At 45.1% G+C, this 27,363-nt stretch overlaps 1 protein-coding gene across 1 annotated transcript; it reads left to right on the top strand.

The window, feature by feature from the left end:
* The first annotated feature begins 1,710 nt into the window (after nt 1–1,710).
* NOBOX (NOBOX oogenesis homeobox) lies at nt 1,711–15,515 on the top strand. Its single transcript, XM_057385287.1, has 9 exons — nt 1,711–1,762; nt 4,206–4,871; nt 5,229–5,380; nt 5,508–5,626; nt 6,522–6,655; nt 11,290–11,563; nt 12,078–12,376; nt 14,424–14,747; nt 15,310–15,515. Exons 1-9 carry the CDS (start codon nt 1,711–1,713, stop codon nt 15,333–15,335), a joined length of 2,046 nt encoding a protein of 681 aa, XP_057241270.1. The 3' UTR covers nt 15,336–15,515.
* The last annotated feature ends 11,848 nt before the right edge of the window (nt 15,516–27,363 follow it).

Genomic DNA, 27,363 nt, shown 5'->3' with positions numbered 1-27,363 from the left:
AAAATAAAATTTATGACTGCTGTCATTTTTCATAYAAAGTAGTTTAARATATGTATGATTATAAAGTAGSTTAATATATCTAAGTATATAAYTGTGGTAATCTATATATATGCACAYATATGTATAGCTCTAAAAACCTATATATGTATATATATGCACTTAATGTGCATATATGGCTCTATAAGCATATGGCTCCAAAAAACCCCAAAAACTCCCAGTCCTGGAGACCTGTGTTGGTCCCTCCTCAAGGAAAATAAAGTGTTCTCCAGAGTTATTACTGCTTTTCAGAAAAAAAGGTGACATTAGRACCAGAGCTCAGTAAATAAACACAACCTTGCTCAGAAACAACTTTTAAAGCAGATAGTGATTTTGATATTTGCACTTTTTCTAATATTGAAGAGATCCCATCCCCTCCAARATAGTTGTGTCTTGTCAGCTGAATGCTGTTAACAAATGCCATTTTAGCCCCAACTTCTTGCAGCTGATAGCTGAACCAGGTGCACTGTTAGACCAATTACACTGGCACCAAAATGTTGGCACAAATGTTTCAGCTTACTCATGCTTATTTCAGCTTACTTCATTTCACCTCATGAAACTACTCTCAGGTGAAAGCATCTTCAGAAGCAGGGCCTTAGAAGCTAAAAGTGAACTTTGAAACAAAGACAGGAGGTATGAGGAAACCCTCAGGAAGAGAACAATGCTATGTTAGCAACAAGATGGTGAGCCAATGAACAGCAGGAGGGTGAAGGATGTTCTATTTTGATGCATCAGAACACAATTAAGCAAGTCCCATTCTTCATGCCAGCACTGGAGATGGCATTATTTTTACTAATAATTGAGAAGCACTGAAAGGACACAAATTACAGCACCCAAAAGGCAAGGAGTGTCATTTGTTTTTTTTTCAATCCCCAGTCACTGGAGAACCAGAAGCTGCTGAACCTGCAGCCAGAGCATGTTGAAATACAAGTGCCTTCCTGCCATAGGAAAAGATCACAGAATCCTTAGGGGTGGGAGGGACCTCTAGAGATGCTCTAGTCAGGGTCACCCAGAGCAGGTGACACAGGAACATGTCCAGGTGGCTTTGGAATGTCTCCAGAGGAGAAGACTCCAGGCCCTTCCTGAGCAGCTGTTCCAGTGCTCTGCCACCCTCAAGGAAGTTCTTCCTCATGTTGAGATTAAACTTCTTGTGTTTAGTTTATGGCCATTGCTCCTCATCCTGCCACTGGGCACCACTGAAAAGTGTCGGGCACCATCCTCTGGACACCCCCTTAGAGATGTTTGTATGGATTATGAGATCCCCTCTCATTCTTCTCCAGCCAAAACAGGACCACCCCTTGCAGTCTCTCCTCGTAACATTCCAGAYCCCTCACCATCTTCACTCCTCTCTGCTGGACCCTCTCCAGTAGCTCTTTTGTCGTTCTCTTACCGAGGAGCCCCAAACTCGGTATTACACCCCAGACGGGATTCCCCTCATCCGTGATCTCTAAGTTTTGCAACACAAAAGGTTCTCAGGGCGATATTTCAGCCAGCTCCTCACGGGGACCATCTTTCCAAATACCCACSCCGAGCCTGGAACATTGCCGCTCGCTCCGTGTGGGGCTCGGGGCGCTCCCCCGCGGTGCCCAGGTGGCCCTGATGAGGCGGCCGGGCCGGGCAGGCCGGGCGGGGCATTAACCGGGCCGGGCCGGGCCGRAGAGCAGCGCAGCGGGCATGGACGGGGCACGCACGGAACCGGAGCAGGCGGCYGGAGSGCTGGGCTGCGGTAAGGGGAYRGGTGAGGGCAGAGTATGAGGGATGCCGCCTCGCGTTAATAACCGAGGGGAGGCACCCGGCAATGAGCCTAATGAGCAGCCCCGGGGGAGGATAATCGCTCCCCAGCGATGTTATCTGGGTGCTCATTAGCCTCCCTCAGCCCCACGGTGTCTGGCCCCGGGGCTGGCAATGATGGATTCCTCGCCCCTCGTGTCCCCTGGCTTGTAAAAGCACCTGGTCGAGGGTTGGGAGAAGCGGGTTTTTCCTTCGTGTCCCGTGTCCCGCTGCTTCTGGGTTTCTCGGTTGCACTTTCCTCCGCTGTGTAGTTTTCCACCTCTTTGTGTGGAGTGACCTCGGAAGCTGTTTTTYCCCCCGTTTGTGTGTATGCTGAGGTGGCTTTGTACCAAATGCCCCAAATAGCCTTAAAAATCTTGGAGTGCAAGTGGTTGGCTTATTTCCAGGAATGTGTAAGGAGGTGGTTGTGAGATGGAAAAGARGTCTCAGCTTCTTGTTCGTGCACMCAGTGTTCTAGACTGCCTAATCCTGATGTTCGCACTCAGTTAAATTTCTTCTGCTTAAGGTTCTGTTTATCTAAAAGTGTGACAAAGTGATGTTTAGTCTGGTCTCTGAATGATGGGAGAAAGGAGTGGTTTTATAACTCCCTTTGTTRCCATGAAGGCCCATCTTTCTCTCCAAACTTGGTTTTCATTTCAGCTCTTCTTCTTGGCAGCTCCAAATTGCTGAGACCTTTGCTATCTGTTTTAGAAATAAAACACRGCAGTTTACTTTCACTTGGAGGAATATTTCTGTAGAGGGTCTAAAACTCCCAGGTGTCCATTTCTGCTACGAGGGACCCAAGTGAGACTTAGACATTTATTTTGTGATGTAAGCACATACTGGTGTTTGTATAGAAGCAAGTAAAAACCCTGCTCAAATCATGTGAAAATAATGTTTTTTTCCACATAATGAGCAAGACAAGCTCAGATGCAGCCACAAGGATGGTGGAAAAAGGAATTACATAKATCAGAGCCACTTCTGCCTCACTCAGTTCTTGACCCTCCCCATCAGGATATTTCATCTCGTTTAACATCAGTGGAAGCTTGTTGCTGCTTAACAAGATCAAATTATTATAGCTGCATAGTTTCCTGCTTCTGTTTCTTTCCTAATTTGGTTCTCTTAATCCTGTAAAAAGCAAATTAGATGCTCTTGGAGCAGCCTCCCATCCCCTCAGACTTCTGTGAAGATTTTCCTATCAGYTTGGAGTTGTGGGGCTCCTTCTTGATTAACAGTTGTTTCAGAACGAGACATTGGGACAAAAGCAAATAGTTTATTTTGGCATTGCACTAATGTATATCAAAAGCAGAGCACAGTGAAATGAAATTATTTTATCTTTTTCCCCAAAAAATTAAATTGAGTTCCTCTGTTGTCACATACAATTGAAATGCTGCCAACAGTCTGCTCAAACTTTCCTTTCTGGACAGAGGCAAATACGTGGGTTTGGGTTTATTATTCTACTTTCTATTCTTAAGAAATAATCACTTTTTTTTTTTTAAATAGCAGAAATCACATAGACTCACTATTTCTGAGCCAATAGGGAGATTTTTGGAACTTTTTATTTGGAAATGTAGCTGCCAGCTAGGAAAGTATATTGCTTCTGAATTATTCTGTTGCCAATTTTAATTATTTCTCTTGCTGTGTTCTTTCTGATCTGTCTTCTTCTATTCAATCTCATTGTAGCACAGTTCATGTTTTTTGTTAGTCAGACTTCTGCACCTAATTTTGTCCTCAGCAACCTATTTCATTCCCATCTTGTCTGTTATTCGTGTGGCTGAAGCTGCAGAAAAATAATTTAAGGCATTTATTTAGAAGTTTGTACAATTAATGTGGTTTTTTTTTTTGCTTAGCCAGCTTCAGTATGAACTACGTAAAAGTAAAAAATTGATGACGTTTGTCAGATGATCCCTGCTGACACAGTAGACCAGAATTTCACTTCTGCCTTTCTTTTGCTCATTTTGATAAGGTGACAGGATCTCACCAAATCACTGATCATTGTTCTGTTTCTTATTCCAGAGACCACTGTTACCCCTGATGCTGTTTTCCCACTACTTTATTTGTAATGTGCAACCTTCCCTTTATTCTYTGTGTCTGGAATAAGCTTCTCCTCTGGTTTACAGTTTGCTTTTAAAATGAGGCTTTTCTGCTCACAGGTGATTGAATATCTCCATATTGACCATATCAGATTCTTTGCTGTTGCTTTCCTGGCAGCACCTGTCTTTATTTTGARCTCTCTGTTTCTTGTCACTGTTGGGTTTCATTGTGTGATCTTTTCCTTCCCCATTACTGAAACTCTGGATCCAAGCACATCCGGCTTAGGCAATGTGGATGGGGGGTGGGGTTTGTTCTGTTTTTTTGGGGTTTTTTTGGGTTTTTTTTTTCCATTTTTTTCCTTGTAGAGTGCCAGGATGAGAAGGAGAACATGCTGCTGAATACACAGCACTTTGTGGTAGATGCTGATGCTGTTGGTGGCCACCATGCCAGGAGCAGTGCACCACCTGCATTCTCAAGCACAGACAGACAAGAAAAAGTTGAGGATAACTTGGCAACAGAAGATAGGAACAGCTCTGTAAAGAAGGTGGAAGAAGATGGGAGTTGCAGTACCCTGCAAGCACCTGGGTCATCTTCCCAAGGCTTAGTGGTACTTGATGGCCAGCGCAGCTTTGCCTCGGTATGTGGGCAACCGTCAGATTTCTGCAGTGACACAAAGGCTGTGGACCTGCTTCCTGTGGCTGGATTAGTACAGGAGCCCACAGGTCAGTCAGGGCCACATGAATATGGTGAGAATCRCTACCCTGCTGGTGCTGAAAAGGAGGCAAAGAAGGAAAAAACTACCAACAGCAGTGGAATGTACACTGAGAAAGAATCCGGTGGAACAGCTGGAGCTCCCTGCAGGCAGGAGATCGGCCCAGCCCCTCACCAATCCAAAGGTGCTCCAGCCAGCACTTCAGCTCAGGATTCCTTCAAGGGGTCTTCAGTCCTGCACTCCAGAGGCAGCCACCATGTGGCCAAGGGGAAAAAACCCTTACCCATCAAAAAGAAGCCCCGCACCTTCTACAGCACAGGTAGATCCTGGGGCACACACGGGCACACAGTGACACTGGCAGTGCCAGTGGCACTTGGTGTTCCCTTCCCCATGCTGAATGCCCAGCATGGAGGTTGTGAGCTKCCCTAACTAGTCCTGTACTGCACCCCACACCATTAGGTGTGTAAAGACTTCCACAAATAAATGTTACTGAGTGTCTTAAAGTTGAAGCATCACTAGTAATGCTCTTTTCTTTTACAGCAAAAGGAAATTTTCATTTTTGTGGTTTATTAAAAAAAAAAAAATAGTTATTCCTGTATCTCTGAATATAGTAAAAATGTTCAAGTTTTTTCTGTTTTCCTCTCTTGTTAATTTTTTTTTCTTGTTTACTGGTCACATACTTCCCATCTCTCTCTCTCTTTGGACAATTCATTATTTCTAGAGCAGCTAGAAGAGTTGGAGAAGATGTTTCAGGAAGATCACTACCCTGACAATGAAAAGAGGAAGAATATTGCAGCTGTGGTYGGTGTGACACCACAGCGTATCCTGGTAACGCCTGATGGGGAACAGTGCTGGCTGTGGGCTCTGTACACAAAAGGGATGGAAAGGGACTAGAACATTGCCAGTGTCCCCATAGTTTCCTTCCTGAATGCATTCCTTTCTTCCCATTTTTCAGGTCTGGTTTCAGAATCGCAGGGCAAAGTGGCGGAAATTGGAGAAGTTGAGTGTGAAAAGCAATAGAAAATATCCAGCATCATCAGCTCTGCCAATGCCCTTTGGATCAGAGGGTTATGGGTGAGGAACTTACTCTCTTTTCTCATTTCTCCACAACTGATACTTAAAAAATGTTTCCTTTGCTATTTCCCCTTTATATTTAAAAAGTGAAAAGCTGAGCATTGAGTTGGAACTAGGTAGCCCAGCTTTCTGGGCACATTGTGGTGGAACCTCTTAAAAATGCTTTTGATTAACYTGTAGCACAGATTAATCAAATTAATTTTGGAATAAAACTGTTGAAATTGCTCTGACTGAAGTCATGTAGAGGGCAAGGGATGAGATAGAAAAGTTTATAGAATCATCTCTTCACTTTTAGTTTCTGTGAATGCACCAACCAAGTGCTTGGTGTGTGCCTGGGGATTCTTCTAACCCAGTTCTCCCACCACTGCTTTCCATATCCATGGATTTTTCACTTGGTGATGGAAATGTTGTTTGCTTGGATCAGTCTTACAAAGTCATGGGCTTCTTTGAAGAAATAAAAGGTGGCATCTTTCATATGTGAGCAGAGAACATTAATGGGGGGAAGGGAATATATGAGAAGACAGATGGTCTTTCAAGAGACAGTGAATGTGAGGGAAAAAATCAATCTCCATAGGGATGTATTTATAGCCATCTGGAGTGAGTTTCTTCTTAGGAAGAAAACAGAATGAAAAGAGGAAAATTAAGTGGAAGAGGAGAAATTAAGTGAAAGATTGGAGACCACTTGACTTATTTCATTGCACTGTCCCTGTTGCCTGTCTTACACAAGTGACCTGGGGCTGCTTCCCCAAAGACTATCGATACAGCATTCCCTGCACTTGTAGTCATCARGTGCTTTCCCTTTCTACTGTTATTGATCTGGGATCTGCCCCTTGTAGGATTGAAGTGTGTATGACTGATCATAATGCCCTGCCTTGTCCTCTGTGTTTGCCTGCAGGGCACCTCCTCTGCCCGTGCCTCCATTGCCTGTGGCTGCTGGAGACCAGCCTGCTGTGCTGGGAGGAGATTCTGGAGCAGGGAACTCCTCCAGCCTGCTCAGCACACACCCTGCACCCTGCRCCTCCACCCCAGGTGAGATCCCAACCAGCACGAGTGTTCTGCACAGCTACAGCATCAGCTGATGGAGCTGGGATGTTCCAAATGTTTTAGGGAAGATCATGTCAGAGCCTTATGCCATCAGGGAAAAAGTGGCACCAGATTACTCCACAAGCTAAGAAGGTTGGGGCTGTTCAGCCTGGAGGAGWGGAGGTTTTGTGGAGGCCTCAGAGAAACCTTCCAGTATCTGAAGGGGCCTACAAGGAAGGTGCAGAGGGCCTTTTCATCAGGAACTGTAGTGGTGGGACAAGAGGGAATGACTTCAAACTGGAAGAGGGGAAATTTAGGTTAGATTCTGGGAAGAATTTCTTTTTGTGAGGGTCGTGAGGCCCTAGCACAGASAAGTTGTGGATGCCCCGTCCCTGGTAGTGTTGAAGGCCAGGTTGTATGGGGCTCTGAGTAGCCTGATCTAGTGGAAGGTGTTCCTGCAGGGGGCTGCAATGAGATGGTCTTTAAGGTGTCTTCCAATGATTCAGTGATTCTAGGTATAGCATCTCACTGCTGATTGAATCTCTACCAGTTATGTACCAGAATCATGGTGCCTCTGTGGTAATTCTGGAGACAAATTTGCAGTCCTTGTTCCTGTCCTAGTACAAGCCAGCAAGGAATTCTGAATGTGTCTTCATAAGGATAAAAGACCAGAGCATTCTTCCATAATAGCTGTTTGGTGGTCTTGCTGGTGTAAATGAGGGAAGTATTGTTCTGGTTCTGATGTTCTCCATGGCAGATACACACATCCCATATTCTGATTTAGATGGAAATTCTGACTAAAACTTGAGTCTAGAGTGCCATGTGTGGAAGATGTGTTCTGTGAACTGCTGGTGTTTTAGAGGCTCCTTTGGGTATTCTTTACCTTTAAACATCCAAAGGGGCTTCCTTGGCTTCTCCAGGTAGTGCAAGATTCCATTTTGTGCCAAGACCTTGAGGGAGTGAGAGTAGCTGAATTCAAAAGCTGAGGGCTGCATTTTGTCACTGTTGCAGTGAAGTTTTAAGTCAGTGGGGTGTGCTATTCAACCAGGTTTCTACCTGAGCTGTRTTTAAAGATTGATGGCAACGAAAGAGGGAGGATTTGTTTCATTATTTACTGATGATTGCAGTCCAAGAGCATTCCCTAGAGTCAGGGTGCTCCCTAAAGCATTTCCTAGATATGTTTGCATTTCCAAGTTGGCACGTATGAAAAGATTTCTGAAGTGATGGTGAGGACTTCACCACTTCCTTAGGGATGGTATCCTGAGCAATGGATGTACTGACATGTGGTACTGCTATGCGTGTTTTCCTGCTTCCCAGTGTAATTAATTCTTTATAATTTCATGCCACCATGCATGTCTCCTCATTGTATTCTAAATATATCAGTAGTTATCAGTATTAAGGCTAGTTTCTACAACTCATTTTATAAGAATGACTCAAATTTTTTTAATAGTGCTTGTACTTTAATAGTATTTTGGTACTGTGGAAAGCAACTGTAAGATTGTATCAGTGAGCTTAGAATACTAAAATATGTGCTGGAAGCATGTAATTGAGATACTTTCTTGATAACCTAATTTAGTACTTCTGTCATTTAAATTGTCCTGTCATCCTCTCAAGGCAACGGCTCCTTTAGTCAACCCAATGACKTTTTTAACCAATAGGACTGTAACTCAGTTAGTTCCAGTTTTTCCACTTCTTGCAACAGAGTAAATAYGGTCAAAGTGTTTGAGTAATTCACTGCTTTCAGAGTGATGAAGTGGTGTAGTCTGTTGAGCCCTATATTTAATTGGATAGAAACCAAGGTTTTGCAAAACAATTCATTTAAAGGAAACAGACCAAATATCCTCTGATTTCTATGCTTTAGGAACCTCTCCTGGTTCCTAAAGTACCTCGGCAGACACACAGTTTAGTCGAGAGAGTGTCAGGGAATCACAGAATGGTTTGGGTTGGAAGGGACCTTAAAGCTCATCCARTTCCAATGCCCTGTTATAGGCAGGGACACCTTCCACTATCCCAGGTTGCTCAGAGCCCCATCCAGGCCGGCCTTGGACACTTCCAGGGATGGGGCAGCCACAGCTTCTCTGGGCARCCTGTRCMAGGGCCTCACAGGGAAACACTTCCTTCTAATATCCAATCTGAACCCACTCTCTGTCAGTTTGAAGACATTTTCCCTGTTAAATATTTCTGTCAGAGAAATAGTTTCATTCAGGGATGTATGTGATCTTGTCCTCTCCTTGCATTGAGCCATTTCTTTCTGGGGGATCTGCACACTGGGATGCAGCTCTCCATGTGGAAGACACAAGCAATTCTTTCTGATAGGAAGGAAAGGTCCCATCTGAATTCTTTGTGCAATGCATAAAGAAGAAAAAGGGCAAGTATCCTCTCCGAGGGAAGAGACTGGTGTTACACATAGAGAGTCCTTGTATAAGAGAGATCTGCATGGCACAATCTACTGAAAGCTCCAGTTGCAATTTTGCCTTGCTAGATGCAAGGATAACACAGCTATAGGGAATGAAACTTGTTTTTGTTTGTTGTTCTTTATCATTGCATAGGCAGACATTTCTCTTTAAGAATGAAAGCAAAAAATTAAACAGAAGGRAAATGAAAGTCAACGTGACTTGAATCCATTCAGCATCACTGTTCAGAAGAAAAAGCTTGCCTAGAAATAGGGCCATCCAGGACCCACCTGTTTTCTTACTTAGAGTACTTCAGAAAATGAAGGAAACAAAACTTGGATAGTATAAAGCCCAGATTAACAGGAGCAAAATAAAAGAGGGAACAGATGAATAAAAAAGGTTATCAATTTACAAGGCAAAAATAATTGTTTAGTRGTATCTCTTGCAGAAAGAACTCATGGATGATTTCAGGAAAATACTTTGTTATCTGTGTATCATGGGGCAGTTGGGCCCACGGAGTGTGACCTGCTGGAGTAGCTATTCAGGTGCTTTCCAGTGTTTGTAACCACTTTCAGCAGGACAAAAAAATTACGTAAGTGCATGAGAACAGTCTGATCTGTTACTCAAGACCTTTGGAGAGTGTTCAGTGCTGCAATTTCCATTGTTTTTTCTTGTTCAACCCAGTACTTCTGTCTCTTGGTTTGTGTTTTTGTTTTTTTTTTCYTTTTTAATGTCCCACTGTTTTTATCAGTTCTTCAAACAAGCTGATAAAAAATGTCAGTGATTTGTATCTGAGATGTGTGTTACTTTGCTGGCAGTTATGGCTTCTGATTTAGATAGTAGCCACACCACTTGCCAATAAGAGCCTTTTGTGCCTCAAAACTTCAGTTCTAGATCTTGCTTCAGTGTTCTGACTGAACCCAAAATCAGGGCTATCGAAAACTTGAAAAGTTTTCATTAAAACATCATGATTCCTTCCCTCCATGCTTTCAGAGAGTTAGAAAAAAACAGAGGCTGGGACGATGCAATAAGAGAGACAGAATTGCCCAGCACACTGGGGATCTGAGAAACRGTGCTCCAAGATGTTGAAGTGGAAGCTCCTCATCAGCTCTCTGGACATGCATTGTAAAATTCTCTAAAGGCTGCTAATGCTTGTTGTGGCATCTTTAGTTTAGGCRTTTAGGGCCTTTGATTCACATCTGGTGGAGTGCGTTTGATGTTACTCTCTATGCCTGCAARGCTGAAGTGCAGCTGCAGACTCTCCCTGGCTTTCTCTGAAAGCTTTGCCGTGTGTGGGAGTAGACCAACTTCACCTGAACAGTTAGTTGATATTTTCTCTTCGCTTCCTCATCCTTGTGCTGGTTCAGTCTAGCTAGACTGGAAAAATCATTTCAGCTTCCTGCACGCTTGATGGCTACACCTGTGAAGAGAGAAATCATTTGCTAATTGCCATAATAAGAGAAAAACTTGTTTTCTTGTACTGTGCCCAAGCTTCTTGAGCTTCATGTATCATTGTGACTCTGGATCACCAGCATACCTGATTCTGACCTTTAATTTCCTCTGTTGTCCTCTTTCCACAGAGGTTTTTCTGTAGGAAACTGTTCCTCTCTCCTTTTCCAGCAGTGACTGAGGAGACAGGTCACCAAACAAGATTCTAGCAATGAAAACGATGTTGGTTTCCTTTTCCATCTCCCAGCTTCTTTTTCACGAGGACCTTCAACTGCCATCTCTACTTTTTTAATTTTTGTTTTTGACATGACTCATGAGAGGCCTAAACAGGAGTGAAAATGTGTTTCAAAGTGGCCTAGACAGTGGATTTGTAAAGGCACAGACAGCTCTGTTTGCAAGCACAGTTCGTTTTTTCAAAAGGGTGATCTGTGCAGCACATTCCTTCCAGAGGACAGCAAAAATGGAAGATGACTGGGGAATTGTTCCTGGCTTTTTTCCAGGAAGTACTTTGCTTCATTTGGCTGCCTTCTTGAGAGCTGGATAAAGATAGTATGCAGAGACTGAAATCACAAAGGTAATTTTATTTAACCAATAAACATCATTCAGTGTTCCAGAGAGCTTGCTACTACCGCCTTTTGCTTCTCAACAGTGGTGCTGATACTCATTTGCTTTTATTCCCATCAGTTAATGTCCACTCTTTCACTGGCATTTTGCTTTTCTGTTCTGCTCCTCTCGTCATTCCCTCTGCTTGCTCTTCATGTGACAGCACAGTGTGACAATCTCTCCTTTCTTTCACAGCCTCCTCGGTGGCAGGAATGGTGGCCYCTTGTGAAGCACAAGCTCAGACCGAGGCGCTGCCACAGCCCCACGTCAATTCCAGTGGCGTGGCGTGCTTCCCTAGTCTCTCCAGCCCTCCTCCCATCCGCAGGGCCAGCCTGCCACTCAGCCTGGCCTTCGATCCTCATGGCCACATTGGTCCCCTGATGCTGGACACGCCCAGCAGTGAATGCAGCCTGACCAGTCAGGAAAACGGCTTCAGGGAAACCTTCACTTACGGCATGCAGAATCAAGGGTAGGAATAAATGAGGGTGTCTGAGGGTGGAGAAAAAAGCAGCCCCTGGGAGAAACCTTGGGAGGGTAAAGGTGGGACAGGGGACAAGGAATTATGTGGCAGCATAAAGAAAAGTGAGATGCAGATGTGACAATATCCTTTAAATGGAGTATGAAAAGCTGTATAACATGCATTATGCACATTGGACATATATACACAGACAGAACACCTGCTCTGAGACAGGTGCTACCTGTACTCAGARTGCTCTCAGAATTGCATGTCTATCAAGTGAAAGTGAGGGTGTTCCAAGCTTTGGGGTGTGCTTAGAAGAGTGGGAAGATAATCCCTGCTAACACCCATTGTTCAARAATCCTGCTGGGAAAGCACGTGGCTCAAGGGTTTTTTGTTGCCTTTGTCCTGTGCCTGGCATTTGGGAGGAAGGAATGGCAATAAAACTGGTTTATTGTACAGATTGCTGTAGTAGCTGCTGACCTTCCTTTCATGTCTGGTTTGCCTCTCTCCTTGCCCTCTGCAGTTTCACCTCACCAGTTTCCTGCCCTTACCCTGAGCAGCTGGAGCCTGCAGGCAACTTGGAGACSACCTACCATCAGTATGGCAGCCAGGGGGAGATGTACCAGCTCTCCCAATTCTGCCCTCCAGGTCACCTGGCCAGCTATGTGTTCTCCAGTGAGCACCTCCCTCCTCCAACACCCCTGGAGCCCTATCCAGCTTTCCCTGCCTCACCTGCTAACAGTGGAGCCATAACCTATGGAGCCACACAAGGCTGTGTACAAAACCACACAGTGGGGACGCTCATGCCAACTGGAAATTCAGGTAAATTTCTGAAATATTTTAGCATCCCACTCCTCTGTAGTAGCTAAACAATACCCTGAAACATTCWGGATGATTAGTGGGTTTAGTGACGACTGTGACAGTAAGAACCAACRTCCACATGCCTTCAGAATTCTGTAGATTTGCTCATCTTTTTTTTCACCTAATTTCCTTGTGTGCTTGGGTTTTTTTAAAGCGCTGAGTGACCCATTCATTTGAATCAAAAGTTATTACCCAGACTGCACATGTCAGAAAGAATATTAAATGTTAATGTGTCAGGTAGTGCAGTAGTTTTGTCTGGAATGGAGATGTGACTTTTTCAGGAGTGTCCTGTTGTGTAAATGAACATCCCTTTGTTGTATGTGGTGGGAGTCAAGGGTGCAAAGTGGAAAAGGTGCCACAGCAAATGGGATAGTTGGAGATAGTGAGAAGCCTCCTTTTCCTCACTGTTAGGCTTCTGCAAAAACCAGTTTGAAATCGTGTTATATATCTTAGGGTAGTCCAAAAGAAGAGAGTTAGAGATAGGAGCCAGCAGAGAATGGACACAGATTCCTTTTTTTCCTCTGACTTGAATTTACAACACCACTGAGATTATGGCACTCCAGCATAATTTAAAAAAAAATTACTAGGGAAAAATGTCATTGCTGATCTCCTTGTTTTGTGTCTGGGCTTTGTATTTTGGAAGTTATTCAAGCCCAAATATAATCAGATGATAAACTGTTGTAGTTAATTTATTTGGACTGGCAGGTTTGTTAAATTGAAGGTCACAGTCCAAAAGCTACATCCCTTGTCTTATGACATGAGAGAACAAAGAGTCTTAGACCGCAGATGCTGCTGCTGTTTTTGTAGCAGTTCTGTGGACCTTGTTGGGGAGGGAAGTCTGACTCAGAGTCTGACTCACTGCAAGCTGGCTCCTGTCCCCACTCTTCACTGCTGACATTGTCCAGGACAGGTTGGCAGCACCTGTGCTATCTAACACACTTGGCCCTGCTCCCTGTTCTAGTTCCAAGGCATAATTATTATTTTCTGTGATTTTTCAGTCTGAAGTGACAGAAATAATGAGAGGGCTGTGCCCCAGTGCATTGAATTAAATGTTTTTATAGCTTGATGCTCAGGTGTGCGTTGCGTTCCTTGGGGCATATTGTGTGAGCATAAAGAGGTGTGTAAAGGTGCAGGCTGGTGAAGTTGGATGGTTGTTGAAGGAACAGAGGCAGAGTTGATATTCTCTTATTCCATGCTTCTGTCCAGAGCACAATCAGCAGTGCATGCCTTTTCTGTTAYGCAGTGGGGATGACCAAGTTGAAAGAATCATGGAATCCTAGAATGGCTTGGTTTGGAAGGGACCTTAAAGCTCATCTAGTTCTAACCTGCCATTGGCAGGGACACCTTCCACTCAACCAGATTGCTCTAGTCTTTCCAGTCTGGCCTCAAACACTTCCAGGGATGGGGCAGCCACAACTCTTCTGAATTCCAAACCTCACCACCCTTACAGGGAAGAATTTGTTCCTAAAAAGGTAGGCTCCAGGATTCCCAAAGTGCAGGGCTGGAAATCAGTCTGTCAGTGCAGACACACCTGTAGTCTTACATCAGCACATAAGCAAGCAAGCAGCTTATTTGAATTACGGATATTAAAAACATTCCTGCTTCTTGGTTTTCTGATTTTATATATCAAAGTGAAGATGAGATATCCAGCTTATGCTTGGCAGAGGTAACTTGGAAAATGGGACTGGAAAAAAGACTGGGCATGTCTAATATCATTACATACGCTCTGTAATGTCATTATATACACTCAGGATCAGTGCTGAGAGGCATCATGGATTTATTTATTTTTTTTTTTTAGATTATAACAATGCTATGAACTTGCTATGCTTTTCCTCCTAAGAACTGTGTTTCGGATAAACACTGCAGTGTAAACAGCAAAGTGATCCTCTATATGTGTGTGGTGTCTGCTGTACTGCAGTGCTGTGTTTGCACCGAGCAAAGCACAGCACACACATCTTGTACATAGATGTGCTTCCATCATTTTCATTATTTTCTCCTTTCTTGATAGCTTTTCCCTCAGCAGATGTCCCTGTCTATCCAGCTGTGTCCTGGAGCGATTTCTACATGGAGGGAGCTCCTTATTCCAATCAGCTGCATTCCCAAATGCCTTTTTCTAGCACGGCTGAAGGACAGTATTTCACAGAGCCATACCTTCTTCAAGGTRTGCCCAATGGAACAGCACTGGAATCCATGGCACAGACTGGAAAACAAAAGGGGATGACGCCACCAGACCAGACTTCCTACCAGAGCCACCAAGCAGAGTCAGAGTTGACAGCCCTTGCTGAAGAAGAGGATGTAGAGAGCAGCAGCAAGAAAGCAGAGACTATTGTTGGTAACCAGATGATTTTTTTTTTAGAGGGAGGGGGGAAAAGTAAAGGGTTCCAAGACAGCAGTAGCTCCCCTGAATGCAGGATGAAAACCGTGGCATGATTTGCTTGGTGAGCTGCTGCCTGAGACAGGTCCCATGATCCTAGACCTCTCCTATACCTAGTTCTTAGATTTATCTGGTTTTAGAATTAGGGACATAAAAGTCAGTAAAATAGATGGCCAAGTTCTGTGTTTCCTCAGACATCATCTGTTGTGTGCTGTATGTCTACACAGAACTGATWATTTCTAAGATTTCCAGAGGCATAAACACCTCTCTTCAAGGCAGAACTTTAGCAAGAAGGGAGAAGGGGAAGAGAGATTTCTGTTTGGATTCTCGGTCTTTTACCTTGGAAACAAAATTAATTTACTCTAGAATTGTTGAAAGGTGTCATATGCTTTAAATGTTCTTTGGAGGTTGGTGTGTGTGAAGTGTCTGATTTCGAAATATAAAATATTTGAAAAAKTCAACGTATTTTGTGTCATGTGAGATCATATTTTCTTATGAATCTGTTTGGGGTTTTTTGCAGAAACTAAAGAAGAAACTAATGACTGATGCTGCACTCTGAGGAAAAAAAAAGGAAGAGGAAAAATTGCTATTTTAATCTCTGCAGAATAAGAAAAGTCAAAAAGAAAAACAAGAATAATAACATTTGCAACAGATGCACTTTTTCAATTCTGTTTTTGGTTTTATTTTTTTTTCTTGTTGCCATGATTACTTTCTTGCTGAAGAAGAAAGCAGGGATATTTCACTCAATAAAAGTTCCTGCTTTTTTTTTTTTTTTTTTTTTTTTTTTTTTTTTTTTTTTTTTTTTTTTGGCAATCTCCTTTATCCTTCTTAGTGAATTCTTATCTTGACCAGCCCTCAGACAGGAAAGAGCTGATCCAACCAGAGCCCCCTGGGTGAAAATTGCAGAATCATGCAAGAGTCAGAAGGTCTGGCTGCTATCCTGGAATACACAGGAAGAGAAACCAGGAGGAATAAGATGTGTGCAAAACAGGAGAAGGACCTCCAGCAACTATGCCTAATTTTAGGGACTTCAGACAGCAGAAGTGTCAGTGGAAGTCCAGCAGTGATTCCGTGTTTGCTAGCCTTGAATTACTTTAAAAAATTATTTTCAATGTAAAATTATACCAATAAACAGTGGCAAGACTGTAACTATAAATGTTAGCAGTGTAACCAGATTCATGTCTATTATTCATTGGGTTTGCATCCCATTTGAATTGATTGTTTGATCTTGACTTGATCATCTGAGCTTCTGCTTTGCCTGGGAAACAGATGAAGTATGTCTCTGAAATCAGTGGTCAGCAGCAGGAGCAGAGGATGCTAGTGAAGAGATTGTTCACTCTAAGAGCTGCAGTTCCTAGGAATTTTGTTTCCCAGAGGAGCTGTAACCATCTGGATGTGTAGGATATCTAATACGGGTGGCTAAAATGGATATCAGGCACTGGCCATGTCCTTGTGCAGAATGACCATGGTGGTGTGGGAAGAGGGACATTCATTTCCTTTATTACTTCATAAGTTTTTAACCCTGAGCCTTTCCACTGGCTTTTATACACAAAAAAAATGCCCAAATAATTTTTATGTCTTTACTGTGATGTGGTACCCCTCCTGTACCTTGAGAATTTAAGCATTACCAGGTCTTTYGTTTCAGTTCCTCTGCAGTCTGTTCATGGAGTGTCCAGCTAGAAGCAGAATGCTGCAGCTCCTCTATTTTTTTTTTCCTCCTGTAAAACACTGGTTTATGTCTGGCAATGGCTGAGCACTGCTGAAAGACAAAGCAATATAGGCAGGGACAGATTTTGAGTCAACAGATTTGTGTGGCTGTTCTGGAACTTCTACTTCCTAGAACAAAAGTTAATTCTTGCCTGTAATAAGCAGAGAATAGGAATGTACATTAGTTCACACTTGTTTCACTCATCCTCAGCTGAACAGCCTAAACCAATATTTCCAAGAGGTGTGAATAGGAGTTTTCATTGCAATTACAAGTCACTCTGAAAGCTGTTTGTGGTCACGATGGCAAATTCTTCATAGCGAGGGTTGGCTGGGAATCTTGCCTGGATCCAAAACCTGCTCTTCCAGGTTTGGAAGAGGACAAAATCAACACCATGCTGGCTTTTTCAGGCCTACTTCCCCCTTATCATAAAGAAGAAAATAATTTAGTGTGGTTTTTGAGAAATGCACATTTGGGATGTGGGCTGGTGGGAGAGTCATCACCCCCAGCTCACATGGTCTGCCCACAGCATTCTCTAGCAAAGTGTGACACTGAGCACTAAGTTTTATGTGCTACCATCTCAAAAGGTTCAGGGATTGAATGAGCAGAATAAAATTTTTGAAATGGCCAATTCTTTGCATTTAAGCTTTTGGGTAAAAGATAAACTTGCCAGATTCAGGTRAGCTTGGAGTTTTGAGTTGAGGTTTCTTTCCTAGCAGAAAGAGGAAGAAAGGGTGAATACCTGAGAGTACATAGACGGCCAGTTTCATCCTCTCTGTGCTCCCTCTGACTTCAGAGCCAAACCAAGGTTAGCTACAAGCAGGATTTTTTCCCAGTGCTGTCTCTGGCAGAAGTAGTGACAGCCCTTGCCCATATGCCAAGTGTCCCACCTGAAGAACCTTCCATCCTCATCTGACCCTCCCTACTGCACCTGCAATCCATGTTGCACTGGTATCTCGGAATCCCAGCATTCCAGGCTCCTCATGCTGCTCTCTCTGCTGCAATCTACTTGTAGTGCATTGGACAAGATACCACGGGTGCTTTCACTAGCTATTCCCTTTTCATATTAAGCCTCAAGAAGGCTCATTTTGTTAGGGTGGGCAGGATCAAAATTGCAAATTCCATGGCTGCCTGACTGTGGCACCTCTTTTGAAGTGGAGAATTGTTTTGCCTCTGTATCATCATTTGAACGGGATGTGCCAAGCCAAACAGCCAGGATTTTGAAGTGAGTCAGGCTTGGTGCAAATAGAGAAAGCTGCGTGTGTTATCAAGTATTGCTGGGGTTTTTTCAAGTTGTTTTTTGAAGTGGAAAGGTAAATTGTGGATGTATTTCTATAGTCCCATGGCTGTAAGACTGGAAATGGGAGGGAGGAACTTCTTTCCATAGAAGAAAAGCACTGTGAGGTTTTGTCCAGTTCTCCAAAGTGTGACTGTTCAGCTGACAGCGCACATATGTGCATGTCTATCCCCTATTTGCATATTTTAGCATAATTAAWTAATTATTTGACTTCTGCTACATCTAAATAGCTGATGTGTAACCAGGTAAATTTGGTATATTAACCTTTTCCTATGTGCCTTGGCCAGCAAAAGGACACTATTTTCTACAAACAAGTCCTGTTTTATGTGATGAGAGTACATGAACTCCCATGAACTAACTCTTCAGTTTTAGTAAGTGAGAGAGATCTTTTCTTACCAGTCTCTCAGTTTCGGTAAGGGGGGATACATTAGAAAGTATTAATATTAATTCAGTTCAACAGCAGGAATTATTTTTTGCATTTACTGTAAAGATTGCTACAAATCACATGAGGCAATAATCTATTGCTGAGTGGTAAATGCTGATTTTCCTTCACACAGCTGTGCTAGGAAGAATACATTAAAAACCCCACAAAACAAACCAATCCCAAATCAATCACCTGCCAGTGCCTTCCATTTTCATAGGTAAGTGCTAATGAGCATGGAAACATCTGTGAGACCTTGTTTAGCTTAATGATAGTCACACCTTCAGCACTGATAATGCTTCTGCCAGGTAAGCCTGCACAGCTCAGTCATCAAACCAACTTCAGGGACATGTTCCTTTATCTTCTTGTGTGTCCTACATCCCATGTCTGCCTGTTCCATCAGAAAAAGGGGTTGGTAAATTTTGAACATTAAGGCAACAGCTTCACAGAGCCCAGGGCTGTGATAGCAATCTCCTAAGAGCTGTTGCTGCACAAAAGGACTGCAGGAAAGTATTTGATTTTAAAGTATTTACAGCAAGGSAGCTGTAAATAGCCAGGAGTTTAAAAGTTCCAGTTATATATGGGATATAAGCCATCCTCTTGGGATACTTCTTGTGCCCTCTGYGTTCATTGTAGATTTTTATAGCACTTTTAACAAGGGGGAGAAGTTCTTCCCTTGATTGTTGTCAGGAATTTGGAGCAAAGAGCCTCTTGGGTCCACCTCACCTTCTGGTGCTGGGGCAGAGGGAACCCGGCTCCTCCAGCACTCCACAGTGTGATAGATAAAAGCCTCTCCACAGTTTTTGGGGAGGAGAACCAGTCTCCTGTTTCATCCTTGCCTTTCTCACTTACCTTTAGTGGTGAAGTCACATCGGCACTTCTCCTCAACCGAGCTGTGAGGGAAGTTGGATGCTGATTTTTTTTAATTTGATTTTTTTTGTGGGTGGGATGGGGAGTGGGGGGAAGCAGCCCTGTGTGTTCCCATGCCAGTCCCACCTGCCTGCCTGRGAGCTTGGGCACAGCCTATTCCTTGCTCACACAAGGCTCCAGAAGGTGATCAAACCCTTGCTGGTGCCTTGGGAGCTGTTACAATCACAGTGACCTTGGACCCTTCCAGGGATGGGGCAGCCACAGCTGCTCTRGGCAACCTGTGCCAGGGCCTCMCCRYCCTCACAGGGAAGGATTTCTTCCTAATATCCAGTCTAAACCTCCTCTCTGTCAGTCTGAAGCCWTTCCTCCTTGTCCTATCATTMCAGTTCCCRATGAAGATCCTTCTCCAGCTGCCCTGTCCCCTTCAGCTAGGGAAGGTGGTGTGAGGTGTCCACACACAAAGCTTGCCTTCTCCAGGGTGAACRGCCCCAACTTTCTCACTCTCTCTCCATAGGGAAGGTGCTCCAGTGACTTTCTGGACAGCTGTTCCATTCAAGCCTCTGTTGGAAGGATGGAACTGAAATGAAGGTTATTTGGAGACCCTGGTGGTGGGAGTCTGGGTGCTGTGCCGTGGTGTGGGGGTGCTGGGCTGGTCAGAGCAGAGCCCCGGGGAGCATGGGGGGTTTTCCTCGCCACAGCACAGGCACTGGGAACACTGGGAATGCTGTGGCAGCCTTGGAGCTGCAGGGCTGCGAGCCATCCCACACCCAGTGTCAGCCTGCTGTGCCAGCTGGGCTGTTTACACTCACTCCCTTTGCAGCAGCAAAGGCTGAAAATATTTCCCATAATTTSTGTTTGCTGTTCTCCGCAGAAGAGTCATGATTTATTTTTACAGTAACCTCACAGTTTGAAAAGGCACCTTCCTGTTTGTGTCCTGTTTGTCCCTGCAGTGGCAGAGGGATACGTGCCCTCCCAGCTTGCAGAGAACAGGAGGTGGGATTCGGGAGAAATGCTCCCTCTGGAAATCTCTGCTGATTCATTTAGCTAATGGCTCASGAAGAAAAGCCCTTTGTGCACTGATGGCTGAGCAGCAGCCAATGTATCATAAAGCAAAAGTCATTGCCTTTTTTTTTTTTTCAAATTAGGCTCCCCACCCTGCYAGTGCTGCTTTTCTGAGTCATTCCGCTGATTTTAAACACTGTTTTAARCTCTCTCTGCACAAACGGAGGAAATGGAAAGGGATTCCCCATCTCCCTGCCCCTCTATAGGCAAGGCTTGCCCTGCGGTGCCGAACTGCTCCCAAGGGAGGGCCTCTGCATGGGGAAAGAGTGAGTAACTGAAGGAATATRCATCTCTCTACTATGACTAAGAAGCACTGGATAAAGGTGGAAAAGTGAGGGTGAAGGGGGCATCACATGGCTGCTCATAGAGGCTACAAATTAGGAGTGCAGGAATAGGTTTAGTTCCTCTCTGATGATTCCTTGTGCAATGAAAGAGTTTCTGCCTCAAGGCTGAGCTACACGGAGCCTCCCTGGGTGGCTGGGCAGGACACACAGCCTGGAGTGAACTGGGAARGGCAGTGCCAGCAGCTCAGGGAGTGCTCCTGCCCCTCTGCCCAGCCCTGTGAGGCACATCTGGAGAGCTGTGTCCAGTCCTGGGCTCCTCAGGACAGGAGGGACAGGGAGCTCCYGGAGCGGGGCCAGCGGGGGCTGCGGAGATGATTCAGGGCCTGGAGCATCTGTGCCAGGGAAAGGCTGAGGGAGCTGGGGCTGTTCAGCCTCGAGAGGAGCCCCAGCTGAGAGGGGCCCTGAGCCCTGTGTGTCCCTGTGTGCAGGGAGGGCTCCCAGCAGGGCCCAGGCTCTGCTCCGGGGGGCCCAGCAATGGCCCCAGAGGGACGGGCAGGAACTGATGCCCAGGGGGTTCCACCYGGACAGGAGGAGGAACTTCTGCCCTGGGCAGTGACCGAGCACGGAACAGAGACCAGAGAGGGTGTGGAGTCTCCTCACTGGGGATATTCCARAGCCCTSTGGACACAATCCTGTGCTGTGAGCTCTGGGATGGCMCTGCTGGAGYRGGGGATTGGACCAGRTGTGACCCACTGTGGTCCCTTCCAGCCTCAGCCATGCTGGGATTCTGTGTAGGTGTGGGTGCAGACTCCAGGGCAAACACAGCGACATCGTTCCTCTGTTCGACTGTTGTGAACCAGAGGGTCTCCAGGAGCACCTCTGCCATGTGGAGAAAAAGGTGATTGCATCTGTGAAAAAACAGAACACAGAGGTGCTGCCCTCCAGGCCGGAGGAAGGTCTCCAAGTCCTAAAGAGATTTGAAGAATCCTTTTGCTGATTTTGGCAATGGCATTTTCAGCAGGCTTGGCTTTAGTGAAAGCTGTTTTTAGGAGTGTTTGCTCATGAGCCTGAGAGGGTTCCAGGCTGGTGGCAGAACTCCTCCCGTGGGCAAAACTCTCGGTAAATAAAGTGCTGGGCACAGCCCAGACCAACACCCTCCCTCCATCCTGCCCTAGTTCAGGGACTGGAAGCACAGGGGGRAAAAAAATAAGAGGAGCAGAAAGAGGAAGAAAAGAAGGAATTCCCTATTCTGCTCTGGCTCTGACTGTATAAGTGTGATGCTGCCGAATAAAAGACTAAAATAAGAGTTGTTTTTTTAACTTCTTGGATCTGCAAAACCTGGCCTAGCCAGGAGAAAATGAGGGAGGAACTCTGAGCCCACACAGCATCGACTACATTAAGCTCCTGCTTCAGGAGCACCGTTTGCCCTCTAAGGTATTTGCACAAAATTAGCTACAACATAGTTGCACCAGCATAAAAAGGAGCTGTTATCTGGAGAGGTACAGAGGCACGCGTGGAATTCTCTGGGACTTTTTTCCTGGCAATTGCATGCAAAATGAAAAATATCCTGCTTGGAACAGAGCTGGCAGGTATTAAACAAAACCCAGCACAGAGACTTTCCACAGAGCGGAGCTGATGTGCAAGCAGTTACAGGAAGTTACTTTTTAGAGGGTACAACAGCACTTAAAAAAAGGTAAATGTTTCACTTCAAAAAATGCAGAAAATTAGTCACTAATTCAAAAATTAGGAAAGGCTGCTATGAAGGTACAACTTTAATAAAAACCTATTATTCAGCCTCTTTTGTACCTATGCATATTTGATCTGGTAAGTAAAGACTATTTTTAGCTCAAGAAGCTCTGACTTGCTTCACATCTTTTTGGACCTGAAGCAGGACAACATCAATGTATCTTCATCACAAGAGTGCTCTTTCCTTGAATTCCTAGATTTGTTTCTTAGAGCCAAGTTCCTGCCAAAAGAGAAGCACAGATCTTATAGATCTTTATTGCAATGCATGTGCTCATTCCTCTTCATGCCAGCATCACCTGAGACTGCAATCTAAATTTCACTTGTGCTCTGCTTCTGGCTGGGCTTCTTTTTTGTTTGTTTGTTTTTGGTTTTTTTGGGTTTTTTGTGGTTTTTTGTTTTGTTTTGTTTTGTTGGTTTTGTTTGGATTTTAATTTTGGGGTTTTTTTGTTTTCTATGGAAAACAAAATGGAAAAGCTACAGTTCATGATGTGGAGTCATGCTGCCACATATTGACCACCAGAAGGCTGGAGTCTGATTTCATCATCTAAACTAAAGAACTACTTGCTGGACCCTGCTGTGCTGCCAGCGTTTCAAGATGGGAGAGCCCTGTACATATTTTATTTTGTCTGACTTCCTGTATGCCCAAGCCATTACAGTTTCTCCCAAATATTACCTGTTCCTGTCATTCCTCTCAACTTGCTGTTTTCCCTCACCTTTATCCTCATATCTATGCTCTACATTTGTGCTCTCTACCCTGTTTCTAGCAGTGACTCTTTCTTAGTTTTTCTCTGTCCTTTACTTTCCAAGCCACTCCCTTCAGCTTCTTTTCCCCTGAGGTAAGAATCACCTTGTTCCCAGCACATCCTGCTCCAGGTCCCAGCACAGAACACCTGAGAGAAGCTGCTCCCAGCAAACAGAAGGAATAATGCACTGTTTTATTTTAAAATGTTGCCAGAAAGTGGAGCAGGAGWAGAAGGAGAATGTTTTAAAACTTGCTACATCCATTCTGTTGGTGTTTCACAAGCCTGGGGTTGGCAAAGGAAAATCTGTGTGAATCCAAATGAAACCAGCAAATCCACAGGGAGTTGTCCCAGGGCAGGGGTCTATTTCCAGGTGTGCCAGAGAGACTGGCATCTCAGGATACGTATCAGTATCCTGGCTGCRTGTTGGGCTGTGCCAGGTCAGGCTGTAGCTCATCTTGGTGTCTCTCCAGAAGGGTACATGTGGGTGTGCCCCCACGTGAAGCTGAGGGCAGAGGTGTGCAGGGCATMTGGGTGAACCAGAGCCTTGTGGAAAAGGAAAAAAAGCCTGGTCTCCTCCACTGACTGTACATGGAGAAGGAATTTGGGTGCTCGTGTAGAGAGATGGGAGAGTGGGATGGTGACTTGCATTCCATGCAAGTGAAGGCAGTGAAGGGGCTCCTGGGGGAATCTGCTCCAGAAAAAGGCCCTTCCTCCTGCCATCTCCTTGAGAAAATTTGCCACGAGCACCTACACTACATCCCATCCTCCAGGCACACCCATAGTTGTCCACAAGCATCTGGAAACACCTTCCCACACAGAGAGACCTTCCCAGGGAGGCAGGTGAGGTCACCTCCTCCTGGGGGCAAGCCTGAGGCAAGAGCCACCCAACTCAGCTCTGACCATGCTCAGGAAATTTGTTTTGCATTAGGGAACAGCTCCTGTTCCCAGGCAAAGCCTGATGACTATCTGCACATTCCAGGGCCCTGGGGGCTGAGTGYAGGTGAACCTCTTGAGCTTTGCCTTGTTAGTGCCAAGGACAAGCTTGGGTGCCCAGGTATTTTGGTGACTCTTCCCCTCCTGGTCTATCAGGACTGTCTGGAGGAAGGTGTCTCCTAGAAGCTCACACTTCTGTGATTTTTTCTTTCCAAAAAGTGATAGCAAATAGCAAAAGGCAGAAACCATCCCAATTTAAATGGCTGTTTGTTTTTTTTTTAAGCACAGGCAAACCAACACTTGTCTGCTAAAATAAGTTCTGGCAATAACCAGAGATACTTCAGCACATACAAAAAAATCCACTCAACTTGAGGAAGGCAGCACAGAAAGTCTTAGCCCAGACATTTGAACTCTGGCAACAATGAGGTGCTGATAAGAGAGTCCAATCACAGAAACCATGGAGGAACGGCTAGGACCAGCTGCAGGGCTAATTTTACAGAAAAATGTGACCTTACACTGTAAAACAAACCACTTACAGAAGGAAAACCTAAACTGTTTAAAAGAAATATTCCCCAGGAGGGAGATGGGAGCTTTGCCAGCAGGCCCAAGGGAGGAGATGCCATCAGCAGTGAGCAAGGGACTCGCTGTTCTGGGAAGGGATGTGGCCACTTGTGTCCACAGGGCTGGAAAAACAGAGGTGGCAGCTCACGAGGTGCACAGACAGGCTCAGGAAAGGGAACTGATGGGAGCAAAAATCAGCTTTTCCTAATTGCAGTGCCAAGCCAAGGGTGGAGCAARGATGACCCTCACAAAGAGGAGCAGCTCACTCTGTGAAGGGAACTTTGGCACTCTGGGGTTTGCAGTCCTTAATGGGAACAACCTGCCAAGTGGTGTTTGCTAGTTGCTCAGCTTTCCTGCCCCATTTTTACCTTCAGTTTTGTTTCTTTTTCCACAATAAAATCCTGGAAGTGGACTGGACACTATCCCTCACCAAGCCATAAAACACCAAAGGAACTGTGTGTTTTTTTCCACTGATAAAATTCTTCTGACCCTGGCTACTAATGGRTCACTGTGCAATGATGACAGCAACAGCATCCTGGGCTGCATTAACACAGTCAGGCTACAGGGATTGTCCAGCTTGGGAAAGAGGGGGTTTTGGGGGGAGGGGGCTCATGGCAGCTTTCCAGTAGCTGTGAGGAGACGGCCAAAAAAGCCAGGCTGCTCACCACAGTGAGAAAACAGGTACAGGCTAAAACTGGAGAAGTACAAACTCCCAAAGAGAAACTCTCTCRTCAGAACACCAGCACAGCAGAGAACCAGGAGACTGTGCAGTTTCCAGCCTTGGAGGTTTTCAAGACTGGGTTAAGTGAAGTCCTGAGTAACCTGCTCTGATCTCATGGCTGACTTTGCTATGAACARTAGGTTGGACCTCCTGAGGTCCTTCCCAAATTGAGCTCTTCTGTGATCCTGTGATCCTAATTATCTGTAGATTCACTGGCCACAAACCCTGGAGATTTTTACAGCTTCTGTTGTAAAAATTAACACATGCAGTGTGATTCTTTTTGCCTCTCCAGGAAAAGACCTCACTCATTCACCTCACACACTTTCCATTTAAAAAATGATTTGCCCAGTCAGGAGGGGGATAATTGACTCATCTATTTAAACMCTATTTTCCACTCTGGCTTCTTTTCAAAAGCACTTTTGATGTGCACACCATGCACAAACCTTCAGCTCAGCACTGAGGACAAAAGCTGCAGCCACAGACTCTGCATGAGGGGAAGAAGTCCCTTTCCATGCCTCACATAATGGCTGAATGTTTATAGGTCTTCCAGGAAAATTTTAAAAAGAAGAACAGGAGTAAAGCTACAATGAAAATAATTTTATTTACTTGATGGTCTGGTGATGTTAATGATTGAGGATTTACAAATCACAATGACCCCATGCTACAAAGGAGCCATCCTGTAAGGGCAGAATTTTCTGGTATTAAAAATCAGGATAAACAGCTGCCCCTCAAACTCACTGTGCAAATAAAACCATTTCCCACACGTGGAGCAGCCACCCCATCCCATGGCACAGCACAGCAGCGTGGTTTCTACCTGAAAACAGCAGCAAACCCCTTGGCACCCCTGATTTTTCTGMCTTTACCCCCATGCACAATAAAGTCACAGAGAGCTGGAAAGGACTGGCTAATCCCCCAAAAGAAGAGGCAAAATGGGAACTTTTCTGAACCTTTCCCATCTGTTTGTGCTTACACCGTGCAAGTGGCCCAAGCCATGAACCATGACTTGCTGACCTCTGGTCCCATCCCACCTCTGCCTCTGTTGTGATGCTGGGACATCACCTGAGCTACAGAGATGCCCAAGCCCCTGCTGAGAATTCACTCTGCCCTGCATCTCCACTGCCAGGATATGCAAAGCTGTTCCTTTTAATGACAGACCTTCAGCAGAGGTGAGCCAAGGAAAGAGCTGGTGAGTGCTCTGCCCCACCTCTCCACAAGCAGGGGCGATGCCAAAGCTGAAAAACCTGTCCTGTGGGGCAGCTTCTCCAGCTCTCCTCCTCCCACGGAGCAGCAGCTGGAGATGCCAGCTCCTTTCACCCAGCAGGACCTGCCCTGTTGGTTGTGGAAAGGTAGTGCTGGTGAGACAGAGCAGGAGTGCAGTGCCCAGTGCGTGGCAAGGCAAAGCCTGAAGGCCAGCATTAGAACAAGGCATAAAAGGTCAGTTCTCAGCCCCAGCCTGAATTTCTATTGATCCCAAAATCGGCAGCGAGAGAAGAGAAGCATTCAGCAGGCCATGAATGGCTGCCTTGTGGATTCATTTTGTGGGAGCCACACATGTGGAAGCCTGTGTCCAGCAGTGGAAAAAATCTCACTAAACTATTTCTGTCACTGCCAGCAGAGTCTGGCTAAYGTCTAGATGTTCTAGGTTCAGTTAAAAGTGACTTTTGATAGGGTTCAAGGTCCTCACTGCTGGCAGTTCAAATTAGGTCATTTCCTGAGAGCTGCCAAGAGGCAGAAACTGAAGAGGTGGCTATTTTATAATCATAATTATACAGTGGCCATAGGCATAAACCACCCCCTAAATATAGAAACCCAACAAAACCCAGCTGGGGCTGCGCTTGTGCTCTGCATCTCTCACSCAGGGAACAGAGGCCCTGGTCAGCCTGGGACATCCCTCATGGGACTCCCAGGCTCTTCCAGGTTGCTCTCAGGTTGAAAAAGATGGGAGCAGCTGGAGGGAGCCTCGGCACTGCATCCATCACCACCAGCAGCTGGAGGCTGGCTGAGCACCTCCCTGCAAGTGCCTGCAAAGGAACAGGGCAGGGCTCAGCCTCCACTTCATGGCACATCCCCCACTCATATTTAGCACTGGAATTTTGGACCCCACTGCATTTTTTCCCCCCTACTCCTCCCTCAGGACAATTGCTAKAAGCCCACCTTCTGCAAGGCTTGCTCAGACCTGGAGAGCCATTTGAAGAAAAAACAGTGGAGAAGTAGAGGCAGTTCATAAAATA

This window comes from Malurus melanocephalus, unplaced genomic scaffold (assembly GCF_030028575.1).
Source record: "Malurus melanocephalus ecotype Western Australia unplaced genomic scaffold, MMel_1.1 scaffold_16, whole genome shotgun sequence".
In the NCBI taxonomy this organism is placed as follows: domain Eukaryota; kingdom Metazoa; phylum Chordata; class Aves; order Passeriformes; family Maluridae; genus Malurus; species Malurus melanocephalus.
The sequence above is the reverse complement of the archived record's forward strand: the minus strand, read 5'-3'. Positions and strand labels throughout refer to the sequence as shown.